The 14,353-nt window shown below is 34.9% G+C and overlaps 2 protein-coding genes across 2 annotated transcripts in view; both read left to right on the forward strand.

Moving 5' to 3' along the window:
* The window catches only part of LOC137393956 (uncharacterized protein DDB_G0286591-like), a 30,660-nt gene extending 25,046 nt beyond the window's left edge, over positions 1 to 5,614 (forward strand). Inside the window, exons 9-11 of the mRNA XM_068080670.1 lie at positions 3,039 to 3,229; positions 3,546 to 3,639; positions 5,415 to 5,614. Of these exons, the coding sequence (XP_067936771.1) occupies positions 3,039 to 3,229; positions 3,546 to 3,639; positions 5,415 to 5,500 (371 nt within the window). The 3' untranslated portion in view covers positions 5,501 to 5,614. The remainder of the gene's footprint in view (positions 1 to 3,038; positions 3,230 to 3,545; positions 3,640 to 5,414) is intronic.
* Positions 5,615 to 8,679: 3,065 nt separating this feature from the next.
* Positions 8,680 to 12,404, forward strand: LOC137393957 (uncharacterized). The gene is made up of 4 exons (XM_068080671.1): positions 8,680 to 8,717; positions 9,220 to 9,532; positions 9,849 to 9,942; positions 12,216 to 12,404. Exons 1-4 carry the CDS (start codon positions 8,680 to 8,682, stop codon positions 12,299 to 12,301), a joined length of 531 nt encoding a protein of 176 aa, XP_067936772.1. The 3' UTR covers positions 12,302 to 12,404.
* Positions 12,405 to 14,353: the final 1,949 nt, after the last annotated feature.

A 14,353-nucleotide genomic window follows, 5' to 3' on the forward strand; every position in this document is an offset into this window, starting at 1 on the left:
GGGGAAAGTGTTCCGTGTAGTTGAAATAATTTAGGAAAAATAAAAACAACTGTAAAGGTTTTCAAACTTTGTCAAACAACTGTGACTTTCAAACTTCATATCATGAGGAAAATTTTTTGTGCAGGTCAAATAAATTAATGAAAATGAAACAACTATAGGTTTTGATGTAAATGGGAAATAATTAGCAATAGCTAAATTAAATCTGTTTTACTATGATTACAATAAAAGATGATTCGATAATACAACAATTAATACGAACTGAGAAAACAAAATAAAAATCCAGAATATGTTGGATTAATAATAACAATTCTTGCATAGAAGTGTGTGTTTATAAAAACAGGTTACGGTTCCACCAGAAGCTGTTCATCAAAACTTTGAATACGACGATACTCGTATTTCTCGATACTGGTACAAATGTAAAAATGGGATATCGTACTGTCTTTGTCTGACCAAATGGGGAGAGAATGTCGAGGCTCTTCCTACGGAGATACTATAATTGTTCGTGTGAAAAAAATTGGCCTTGACCCCAGATATAGTAATTGAACCTTATGAAAAATATTTCTAAACAAGGGCATCGCAATATACGAAATATGATAACGTGTTTGATCAAGATGCCTTATGTAGCTCAGTGGTACAGCGCCTGGATTAAAAACTTGAGGGTGCATTCGTAGTGAGTTCTAATCCCTCAGAATGCGGAATTTTAAGCTCAAAGATTTTAATAGCTACTTACCCACATACGACCAACTTTGAGAAATATATAAAGTGGAACCTCGGTTCTCGAACATAATCCGTTCCAGAAGGTAGTTCGAAAACCGAATTGTTCGAAATCCGAAACAATTTTTCCCATTAGAATAAATATATGTAACTTTTAATCTGTTCCAAGGCAAAAAAACAACTTTAGTAAAGTATTTTTTTAACATTTTACACCATAAACTGTACAATGTACTGCATACTATAAATAAAAACCGGTAGATATAGATTGTGTTTGATTTTAATAAAAGGTTTTCTATTTATGATGATGGAAAAAGAGAACAAAAATAAACATTAAAAGCAAAACATTATATGTTTTGCTCTTAAAACATCAAAAACATTAAAGGTTAAGATACAGTACCAAAAATTGCAGAAATTGATAATGAGACAGGAAAATTTGCAACAGATCAGTTACATCAAAAGTCGTAGAAAAAATAAAATATTAACAGCAATGGCATGTTTACTTCACATCCTTAAAGAAGAATCCTCCTCCAAAACAGTTTAGGGTAATTCGACTGGAGGGGTTATCTCCCTAGCAAATCTCTTCAGTAGAGAAGACGTCGTCCCAGATGGTTCTTCCCTTTTTGTAAAGAATTTATGAAGCGTAAATTGCTTCTCCATTTGTTAACGAATGTTTCCATGCTGTTTCTGGAGCTGTTCCAATTCCAATGCGCATGCTCCGGTTTGGTCGAGAACGGAATTTATGTTTGAGATCCGAGACGAACAAATCTCAAAATCTTTGTTCGCAAACTGAGTTGGTCGAGAATAAGTGCTGTACATATTGAAAATTAGTAACAAAATAGTATGATGACCTTAGTAACTGTAGTTACCTACAGTAACTTCATTAATTTAGTGAATTTATTAATTATGATCTGCATTAAAATGTAACGTTACAATGTCTATGAGTAGTACTACATACTGAAAAAAGTTTTTACCTTCAAGACAACTGTATGAATAACAAAAACTGCACTTCAAATAAGTTTACCTTACTAAACACACTAAGTTTTAGTATGTATTTTTAACTGTTTTATGAAATTTCAACTTATCATCACTAAAATTGTATCACTCATCAGTTTCTATCTTCGCTTTCACTATAATTTTTAGCGGACCTGTCTGAAACATTTTTCAACTTAATTCGGCAAAAAACCTGAATGATGCCGTTTTCGCAATGAAGTGAATTTTTGTTAGCGGCTAAGAGAATTTGTCTAACCACTATAAGTTCTGTATGAAGAGATCGCAACTCCAACTTTGCTTCTGATTTTAAAGGAAAAATGTTACCGTTTTACACACCAGAATTCCTGAACTGAGATAAATCAGTCTTCTTGTTTTTTTCAGGCATCGTGAAAACGTTTTCGCAAACAGCATTTCGATGTCTTTGGCATTTTGACGGACGTAATAAGCACACCAGCCCCAAAATTTGAACTCGGTTGAAAATTTTGTCGAATTTGTATGGTAAAAAAAGATTTGTTTTGTGAAGTGAAAAAATCATTATGTTCCACTTTGTAAGGTAAAAAATTGTATATCAGGGCAATTGTATCCTGAGAGTACACTGTACCTAGATTATTGTTTACAAAATGCTAGCGTTTTTTTATAAACCCCTCAACCCCATTTATGCAGGCGCCGATAATGTATGGCGGATCTAGCGCAAGATCTAACCTTCAATGGTAAACTCCACCCCTGCACTGCCAGAATATTTTACTTTTTCGACATCTACATACTTTTTGAAAGAGTGATAAATTATTATCATATTCGAGCAAAAGAGTTGCAAGCGTATGTTGTCCTTCATCTGCCTCTGTAATGATTTAGCTTTGTTAAATTGGATAACAGACCAAGTCATTTACCGGTTTTTGCGCATTCGATCTATAGGAGGTATGTAAGGTTTGATCTATAGGAGGTATGTAAGGTTTGATCTATAGGAGGTATGTAAGGTTTGATCTATAGGAGGTGTGTATGGTTTGATCTATAGGAGGTATGTAAGGTTTGATCTATAGGAGGTATTTAAGGTTTGATCTATAGGAGGTATGTAAGGTTTGATCTATAGGAGGTGTGTATGGTTTGATCTATAGGAGGTATGTAAGATTTGATCTATAGGAGGTATTTAAGGTTTGATCTATAGGCGGTATGTAAGGTTTGATCTATAGGAGGTATCTAAGGTTTGATCTACAGGAGGTATGTAAGGTTTGAACACCTGCAATTTATTGGTCATTTGTCCCAAACAACAAACTTGCATGATTTGACCCAAAGCCATGTTAAAGTTCCTGCCACTATTTTACCAACTCTGTTTCTAGTGCTCACATCCAGTGTTGACAAAGCTCCCTTATTCTGTCTGGATGGGACTATAGCAAGCGAAGACGATCCAGTAAAGATATGTAAATTATTGGACGGTAGCAACAGTGGAAATGACAAGACATCATTCGGCGCCATCACATTGGCCGCATCAGCCGAAAAACCGAGTTCTTTTCTAAGAGGTTATTCTCTGGTATGTTCAGCAATATTCCCCAGCACTCCAATATCTAACACCTTACGCACCAGAGTGTGGTAGTTAACTGACATGTTGTAATAGTCATGGCTCCAGCTGATAAGTATTCTTTTCAAGTGCTGGTATCTTATGGGGAATAGTATTTATTAATGAGTTTATTTCATTACTATAAAAAGTGTGTAACCTTACTCTATACTTCAACATTTCTATATAATGAAATCATTTTATTAGCATATCCATTTACGTAATATTGACCAGAAGTTTTTAAATAAATTGAACTTTCTGAAAATTAGCTAAGTATTTTGTATAATTTTAGACTTTTTACCTGCAAGAAGGCATGGTGATACTCTGCATTAATGGAGCATACAAGAAGTTTCTAAAGAGTGGTGGTTGCTTCATTGTTCCTGATGGTAAGTTTATTATTGGAATAAATATATGAACACTTATAAAGTTTGCTATCCTCATATATCTATACACAGTCGACGCTCCTATAACATATACCTCCTATAACGTAAATTCCAGATAACGTAAATAATTTATGTGAAGTTTTTGCTTCCTACTACGTAAAAAATTCCATATAACGTAAAGCCTCAAGTCGGTGCAACTTCTCAAATTCGATTTGAATAACAAGAATCTTGTAGTTAGCATAAAACGTAATTTTATCTCTTGGCGCACTTAAGAGGGAACACGATATACGTCTCGATTATATATACAAGTACCGTAGCAGTCTGATTCAGCGACACATGCACAGAGAATGAGTAGCCCCGCTATTCGGAAATACTTGAAGACGATCAATTGATGCAGATGCTAGTGTTGGTCTGAAAGCTATCTTTTATCATAACCTTAAACCCTAGAGACAACTAGATGGACGGACAGATGGACACCGCTCTTATTATAGTAAAAAAGTATTTTGTTTGTCTTCATAGCAGGTGTATAAAATATTTTTTATTACTTTTCTATTGCAGAATAAACTTTGCTGTCTATCAAAAAAAACTAATCGTTGCAAATTGGAGTCAGAGGCGGGTGCTCTCCTTAACGCATCTTAAAATTACTGTAATCATGAACCCTAAACCAAACTAGTCTTAAGAAAAACAAGAAAAGTTGTTGATACAAACCAATAATACTATAGTTACTGTACATTCAACAAATCAAAAGGTTGTGTCTGATTTTTTTTAGTAAGGCTAAAGTGTTGAGTATGGATAGATCTTGTAACAGATTAGGCGATTTACATGTAAGTTACTGTTCTTATAACGGAAAATTCCAATAACGTAAATGTTCTTGGAACAGACTATTTACGTTGGAGGAGCGTCTACTGTATATATATATAATCTCATATGCAGTAGCATTCATTTAGTATGACATATTATTCATCGTTTGATGATCGCTTTAGCTGCGCTGAACTTCAAGCAGTAGGTATAAAATCTTCTACAAATTGGTATATAAACCAAATTTTATATATGTACATGTATCGACATACATTATTAATCACTAGTTCATTTTGTGAGCCCAAAGTTGTGTGTTGTACAGAGCTATGTAATTGAGGGCCCATCATCATGTTTTGTTAAAATTCTAACAATATTGAAATAAGTAAAATTAACAGTCTAGTTGAAAATGTGGTTGTCATGCTACACCTTACCTTATTGGTTTTAATAACTTGATGTCTTATGCAGTACTTAGCTTGACTCTAACAAAGGATAATAAGAGAAATAAATGGGACATATTTTAATCACACCATCTTTGTCCTTTTTAATGTTTATTTTGCACTCGCCTGAGCAGTGCAATCAGCTCAGCTATTTGACAGCTGTCGAGTTGCTCGCATACCATGGAAGATGCATACAAACTGTTTTGGTTTTTATTAGAAGATAACCAGACATAATTATTATAAAATAATAAGTATTATTCTATGAAATTTATAACTGATAAACCAGTCAAGGTCAAATGCCAAATGGTATGTCATTGGCGTAACTGTTTACGAAGGTTACTTAGTTCTAAGATATATTTCCTAGGATTTAGCATGCATTTATTGGGTAACCAGGAGTCTGATAGTTTTCAAGAGTTATTTATGGAGTAATCTATACATGACATTGATTACGTTGACTAGTAATTTTTACTGTATATAAAATATTTAATGCATGTAATAGTAAAGGACTTATTCAGTGCATGACAGCATTTATTTTTGTTGTAGGCAACTCTTATGAGCTGAAGAATGTTGGCAAAGTTCCAGCCAAGCTAGTCTTCTTCACTCTGAAAGATGATGACTCCCTCACATAATATCAATCGCATGCACTTTAAGAACTTCATGTCATACATTTATTTTCTAATATAATTATTATATTTTACATTTGTTTCTATACGTGGCAGGATCAACGAAATACCTCCTCAGAAATAAACTTCATTTTTTGTTTGTTACATATCTTTTTATGTCAATTGAACATGTATTAAATAGAAAAATGTACTTACAAATCAGTATTGAAATATAGTTACGTATCAGCAGACATTGTACCTATTTAATTATGTGTGTGGATATTATTGCACTTTCATTACAACCTATAGAGATAAAGAGCTAACAATACTGCCTTGCGAAGTTTCCAACCATTGTAGAGAAATGAGTTGAGCCTACCATCTAGTCTTGCAATCTTATTTCATATACAAATATGTACATAAACATGAAGCAAAGCCTTGATCATTCTGCAATGATTGTCATTTCAGAACAAGATCAATCCAATAATCTATCTGTCCATTGCAATTCTAAAATCTGCTAATGCGATTAGACCAACATCCTGGAAGTGACGTTTTCAGCGGCAACTAGGGAGATATTTTAGCAATAGATACCTAGTTCACGCCGTATAAGTAAGTACTAGTAAGTTTACATATTAATATACACCTAACTCTGATGTCAAACTAAGAAAAGATACACAAACAAGATGCGCCGACATTGTCAAGTATAAAAACCACCTTTAAACAAAATCTCGCTGGGCTTTCACTCTCAACTTTCATCCCCAAAGGCTCGACAAAAAAAGCACGTTTTAGGGGTGTTTTTTGGTGGCCAGACACTAGTGTTTTCATAAAAAAGGTATGTTTTTTTAGCTTGGTGCAGTGAATGGGGGCCAAGCCTGTCTTATTGAGTTCCACACAGTGGAAAGGGGTATTCATGACCTTGTTTTAAATAGGGTAAATCCCTGTTCTTATTAGGTAGGAGCAGTGATTGAGCCAAAAAGGGAGCAGTTAGTCTGTGGTGATAAAGGGCAATTTTTTATTAATGTGTAAGTCAGCGGAAAGGGTGCATTTTATCTCAGACTACCCCTTGAGGATGAAAAGTGAGTGAAACTCCTGGGCAAAATCTATTTTGGGCAAAGTTGTGTGCGATATTTGTCAATCTCTGATGAAAATCTTGCCAAGGTATTTCTGATTCATAATGTGTATCACCTTGGTACTTATCAAAGCAATTCTAGCTGGTACTAACTTTTTAAATCATCCAGTCAGCCAATTTGCCCTTTCTCCATAACAAACAATTGTAGGCACATACCACAGAAACTCTAATGCAATGGTGAATGGGAATTGTTGATACAGAAGTTAAAACAAAAAAAATTGGCCTTGACCCCAGATATAGTAATTGAACCTTATGAAAAATATTTCTAAACAAGGGCATCGCAATATACGAAATATGATAACGTGTGTGATCAAGATGCCTTATGTAGCTCAGTGGTACAGCGCCTGGATTAAAAACTTGAGGGTGCATTCGTAGTGAGTTCTAATCCCTCAGAATGCGGAATTTTAAGCTCAAAGATTTTAATAGCTACTTACCCACATACGACCAACTTTGAGAAATATATACAGTGGAACCTCGGTTCTCGAACATAATCCGTTCCAGAAGGTAGTTCGAAAACCGAATTGTTCGAAATCCGAAACAATTTTTCCCATTAGAATAAATATATGTAACTTTTAATCTGTTCCAAGGCAAAAAAACAACTTTAGTAAAGTATTTTTTTAACATTTTACACCATAAACTGTACAATGTACTGCATACTATAAATAAAAACCGGTAGATATAGATTGTGTTTGATTTTAATAAAAGGTTTTCTATTTATGATGATGGAAAAAGAGAACAAAAATAAACATTAAAAGCAAAACATTATATGTTTTGCTCTTAAAACATCAAAAACATTAAAGGTTAAGATACAGTACCAAAAATTGCAGAAATTGATAATGAGACAGGAAAATTTGCAACAGATCAGTTACATCAAAAGTCGTAGAAAAAATAAAGTATTAACAGCAATGGCATGTTTACTTCACATCCTTAAAGAAGAATCCTCCTCCAAAACAGTTTAGGGTAACTCGACTGGAGGGGTTATCTCCCTAGCAAATCTCTTCAGTAGAGAAGACGTCGTCCCAGATGGTTCTTCCCTTTTTGTAAAGAATTTATGAAGCGTAAATTGCTTCTCCATTTGTTAACGAATGTTTCCATGCTGTTTCTGGAGCTGTTCCAATTCCAATGCGCATGCTCCGGTTTGGTCGAGAACGGAATTTATGTTTGAAATCCGAGACGAACAAATCTCAAAATCTTTGTTCGCAAACTGAGTTGGTCGAGAATAAGTGCTGTACATATTGAAAATTAGTAACAAAATAGTATGATGACCTTAGTAACTGTAGTTACCTACAGTAACTTCATTAATTTAGTGAATTTATTAATTATGATCTGCATTAAAATGTAACGTTACAATGTCTATGAGTAGTACTACATACTGAAAAAAGTTTTTACCTTCAAGACAACTGTATGAATAACAAAAACTGCACTTCAAATAAGTTTACCTTACTAAACACACAAAGTTTTAGTATGTATTTTTAACTGTTTTACGAAATTTCAACTTATCATCACTAAAATTGTATCACTCATCAGTTTCTGTCTTCGCATTCACTATAATTTTTAGTGGACCTGTCTGAAACATTTTTCAACTTAATTCGGCAAAAAACCTGAATGATGCTGTTTTCGCAATGAAGTGAATTTTTGTTAGCGGCTAAGAGAATTTGTCTAACCACTATAAGTTCTGTATGAAGAGATCGCAACTCCAACTTTGCTTCTGATTTTAAAGGAAAAATGTTACCGTTTTACACACCAGAATTCCTGAACTGAGATAAATCAGTCATCTTGTTTTTTTCAGGCATCGTGAAAACGTTTTCGCGAACAGCATTTCGATGTCTTTGGCATTTTGACGGACGTAATAAGCACACCAGCCCCAAAATTTGAACTCGGCTGAAAATTTTGTCGAATTTGTATGGTAAAAAAAGATTTGTTTTGTGAAGTGAAAAAATCATTATGTTCCACTTTGTAAGGTAAAAAATTGTATATCAGGGTAATTGTATCCTGAGAGTACACTGTAGCTAGATTATTGTTTACAAAATGCTAGCGTTTTTTTATAAACCCCTCAACCCCATTTATGCAGGCGCCGATAATGTATGGCGGATCTAGCGCAAGATCTAACCTTCAATGGTAAACTCCACCCCTGCACTGCCAGAATATTTTACTTTTTCGACATCTACATACTTTTTGAAAGAGTGATAAATTATTATCATATTCGAGCAAAAGAGTTGCAAGCGTATGTTGTCCTTCATCTGCCTCTGTAATGATTTAGCTTTGTTAAATTGGATAACAGACCAAGTCATTTACCGGTTTTTGCGCATTCGATCTATAGGAGGTATGTAAGGTTTGATCTATAGGAGGTATGTAAGGTTTGATCTATAGGAGGTATGTAAGGTTTGATCTATAGGAGGTGTGTATGGTTTGATCTATAGGAGGTATGTAAGGTTTGATCTATAGGAGGTATTTAAGGTTTGATCTATAGGAGGTATGTAAGGATTGATCTATAGGAGGTGTGTATGGTTTGATCTATAGGAGGTATGTAAGGTTTGATCTATAGGAGGTATTTAAGGTTTGATCTATAGGAGGTATGTAAGGTTTGATCTATAGGAGGTATCTAAGGTTTGATCTACAGGAGGTATGTAAGGTTTGAACACCTGCAATTTATTGGTCATTTGTCCCAAACAACAAACTTGCATGATTTGACCCAAAGCCATGTTAAAGTTCCTGCCACTATTTTACCAACTCTGTTTCTAGTGCTCACATCCAGTGTTGACAAAGCTCCCTTATTCTGTCTGGATGGGACTATAGCAAGCGAAGACGATCCAGTAAAGATATGTAAATTATTGGACGGTAGCAACAGTGGAAATGACAAGACATCATTCGGCGCCATCACATTGGCCGCATCAGCCGAAAAACCGAGTTCTTTTCTAAGAGGTTATTCTCTGGTATGTTCAGCAATATTCCCCAGCACTCCAATATCTAACACCTTACGCACCAGAGTGTGGTAGTTAACTGACATGTTGTAATAGTCATGGCTCCAGCTGATAAGTATTCTTTTCAAGTGCTGGTATCTTATGGGGAATAGTATTTATTAATGAGTTTATTTCATTACTATAAAAAGTGTGTAACCTTACTCTATACTTCAACATTTCTATATAATGAAATCATTTTATTAGCATATCCATTTACGTAATATTGACCAGAAGTTTTTAAATAAATTGAACTTTCTGAAAATTAGCTAAGTATTTTGTATAATTTTAGACTTTTTACCTGCAAGAAGGCATGGTGATACTCTGCATTAATGGAGCATACAAGAAGTTTCTAAAGAGTGGTGGTTGCTTCATTGTTCCTGATGGTAAGTTTATTATTGGAATAAATATATGAACACTTATAAAGTTTGCTATCCTCATATATCTATACACAGTCGACGCTCCTATAACATATACCTCCTATAACGTAAATTCCAGATAACGTAAATAATTTATGTGAAGTTTTTGCTTCCTACTACGTAAAAAATTCCATATAACGTAAAGCCTCAAGTCGGTGCAACTTCTCAAATTCGATTTGAATAACAAGAATCTTGTAGTTAGCATAAAACGTAATTTTATCTCTTGGCGCACTAAGAGGGAACATGATCTACGTCTCGATTATATATACAAGTACCGTAGCAGTCTGATTCAGCGACACATGCACAGAGAATGAGTAGCCCCGCTATTCGGAAATACTTGAAGACGATCAACTGCTGCAGATGTTAGTGTTGGTCTGACAGCTATCTTTTATCATAACCTTAAACCCTAGAGACAACTAGATGGACGGACAGATGGACACCGCTCTTATTATAGTGAAAATGTATTTTGTTGTCTTCATGGCTGGTGTATAAAATATTTTTTATTACTTTTCTATTGCTGGATAAACTTTGCTGTCTATCAAAAAAAACTAATCGTTATAAATAGAAGTCAGAGGCGGGTGCTCTCCTTAACGCATCTTAAAATTACTGTAATCATGAACCCTAAACCAAACTAGTCTTAAGAAAAACAAGAAAAGTTGTTGATACAAACCAATAATACTACAGTTACTGTACATTCAACAAATCAAAAGGTTGTGTCTGGTTTTTTGTAGTAAGGCTAAAGGGTTGAGTATGGATAGATCTTGTAACAGATTAGGCGATTTACATGTAATTTACTGTTCTTATAACGGCAAATCCCAATAACGTAAATGTTTTTGGAACAGACTATTTACGTTGGAGGAGCGTCTACTGTATATATATATATATATATATATATATATATAATCTCATATGCAGTAGCATTCATTTAGTATGACATATTATTCATCGTTTGATGATCGCTTTAGCTGCGCTGAACTTCAAGCAGTAGGTATAAAATCTTCTACAAATTGGTATATAAACCAAATTTTATATATGTACATGTATTGACATACATTATTAATCACTAGTTCATTTTGTGAGCCCAAAGTTGTGTGTTGTACAGAGCTATGTAATTGAGGGCCCATCATCATGTTTTGTTAAAATTCTAACAATATTGAAATAAGTAAAATTAACAGTCTAGTTGAAAATATGGTTGTCATGCTACACCTTACCTTATTGGTTTTAATAACTTGATGTCTTATGCAGTGCTTAGCTTGACTCTAACAGAGGATAATAAGAGAAATAGATGGGACATATTTTAATCACACCATCTTTGTCCTTTTTAAAGTTTATTTTGCACTCGCCTGAGCAGTGCAAACAGCTCAGCTATTTGACAGCTGTCGAGTCGCTCGCATACCATGGGAGGTGCATACAAACTGTTTTGGTTTTTATTAGAAGATAACCAGACATAATTATTATAAAATAATAAGTATCATTCTATGAAATTTATAACTGACAAACCGGTCAAGGTCAAATGCCAAATGGTATGTCATTGGCGTAACTGTTTACGAAGGTTACTGGGCTCTAAAGCCTGGTTTCCATATGACAGCGCAATGATCGCGCGCGGCCCAGTGATCGTGCGCAATGCATTTTTTGGGCCGCGAGGCAGTGTTTCCATATCGCGCATAAGCTCCATGCTTGCATTGGACAGGGTGGATATTTTCCTTACTTTTTCGTAGGAGAGACATATTTCTTCGGAAAAACAGACCTCCGTTGCGAAATTACGCTGTCATATAAAAATCAGGCTTACTCTTTCGTACGGGAGACCGATTTCTTCGGAACAAAGCCCTTCGCTGGAATTGTGGGATAGGTTGATAAGGTCTAGCGGTGTATTGTGGGATACATAATCGCACGCACCCATCGCAAGGATCCATTCTGTTGGATACTTGCGATCAGCGTACGCACGTCGCGCAACCGTGTGTTGACGTTTCCATATCACAACTGGCCTACGCACGACGTCGTGCGCCTTGTTGCGCGCCTTGTGCTGTCATATGGAAACCAGGCTTAAGACATATTTCCTAGGATTCAGCATGCATTTATTGGGTAACCAGAAGTCTGATAGTTGTCAAGAGTTATTTATGGAATAATCTATATATTACATTGATTACAATGACTATTAATTTTTACTGTATATAAAATATTTAATGCATGTAATAGTAAAGGACTTATTCAGTGCATGACAGCATTTATTTTTGTTGTAGGCAACTCTTATGAGCTGAAGAATGTTGGCAAAGTTCCAGCCAAGCTAGTCTTCTTCACTCTGAAAGATGATGACTCCCTCACATAGTATCTATCGCATGCACTTTAAGAACTTCATGTCATACATTTATTTTCTAATATAATTATTATATTTTACATTTGTTTCTATACATGGTAGGATCAACGAAATACCTACTCAGAAATAAACTTCATTTTTCGTTTGTTACTTATCTTTTTATGTCAATTGAACATGTATTAAATAGAAAAATGTACTTACAAATCAGTATTGAAATATAATTAGGTATCAGCAGACATTGTACCTATTTATTGTGTGTGTATATTATTGCACTTTCATTATAACATATAGAGATGAAGAGCTACCAATACTGCCTTGCGAAGTTTCCAACCATTGTAGAGAAATGAGTTGAGCCTGCCATCTAGTCTTGCAATCTTATTTTATTTACAAATATGTACATAAACATGAAGCAAAGCCTTGATCATTCTGCAATGATTGTCATTTCAGAACAAGATCAATCCAATAATCTGTCCATTGCAATTCTAAAATCTTCTAATGCGATTAGACCAACATCCTGGAAGTTACGTTTTCATTGGCAACTAGGGAGATATTTTAGCAATAGATACCTAGTTCATGCCGTATAAGTCAGTACTAGTAAGTTTACATTTTAATATACACGTAACTCCGATGTCAAACTAAGAAAAGATACACAAACAAGCTGCGTAGACATTGTCAAGTATAAAAACCACCTTTAAACAAAATCTCGCTGGGCTTTCACTCTCAACTTTCATCCCCAAGGCTCAACAGAAAAGCGCGTTTTAGGGGTGTTTTTTGGTGGCCAGACACTAGTGTTTTCATAAAAAAAGGTATGTTTTTTAGCTTGGTGCAGTGAATGGGGGCCAAACCTGTCTTATTGAGTTCCACACAGTGGAAAGGGGTATTCATGACCTTGTACTAAGTAGAGTAAATCCCTCTTCTTATTAGGTAGCAGCAGTGATTGAGCCAAAAAGGGAGCAATTAGTCTGTGGTGATAAGGGGCAATTTTTTATTAATGTGTAAGTCAGCGGAAAGGGTGCATTTTATCTCAGACTACCCCTTGAGGATGAAAAGAGAGTAAAACTCCTGGGCAAAATCTATTATGGGCAAAATTGTGTGCGATATTTGTCTAGGGCTGATGAAAATCTTGCTAAGGTATTTCTGATTCATAACGTGTATCACTTTTGTACTTATCAAAGCAATTCTAGCTGGTACTAACTTTTTAAATCATCCAGTCAGCCAATTTGCCCTTTCTCCGTAACAAACAATTGTAGGCACATACCACAGAAACTCTTTAATGCAATGGTGAATGAGAATTGTTGATACAGAAGTTAAAACAAACTGGCACCAGCTAAATAAGGGTTATAGAACTAGAAAAATAAGCTATATAAGAAAAAAGTGCCTGCTAGTTAAAAGAAATGCACTGACTAATGTCATATTTACAATTGGTAGAACCATTGAAGAGTTGCGGTATATCAACCAACCAATAAACATGTTTAGCTTTCATGTGCTAAGCCTAGATAAACTAGATGAGACTTATTATACTGTTTCTCATCTGCATTAGCCAGCATTCTCATCTGCTGTAGCTAGTATTCTCTAACGTTTTATTAATGTGGAGTTTGGTTGCCAATTCCAACTTTACACAAGATATTGCTAGCATAATTATCAGCACACCAGTTGTATCACTACAACCAATCTTGACAGTACATAACTGCCAGACGTAGTTGATTGTGAACACTTTGTTTTCCCTCATGTTCTTTAACATAAAACCAGTTGCATTTATGCAAAGGAAATATAGCTATGCAACAAATGCAAAGCTTAATAAGGGTTTTGTGGAGGATCTTCTTGGTCGGCAGGAAGAATCCTTAGAAGCTGCCTTTCAAAGCCAGTTGGGGTTTGGTCAGTAGGGCATCAAAATTAGACACCACCACACATTCACTCGGCAGCAGAAATTCTATAAATAAAACAATCAGGTAAGCTTAATGAACAAGCCAACATCTATTTTCAGAGATACTCAACAGCGATGTACCACTTTACTAGGACCTGATTGACTCAATTCAATATAAAAAAGGACAACGCATGTGTAAA

The sequence above is a fragment of the Watersipora subatra genome, chromosome 4, assembly GCF_963576615.1.
Source record: "Watersipora subatra chromosome 4, tzWatSuba1.1, whole genome shotgun sequence".
Classification (NCBI taxonomy): domain Eukaryota; kingdom Metazoa; phylum Bryozoa; class Gymnolaemata; order Cheilostomatida; family Watersiporidae; genus Watersipora; species Watersipora subatra.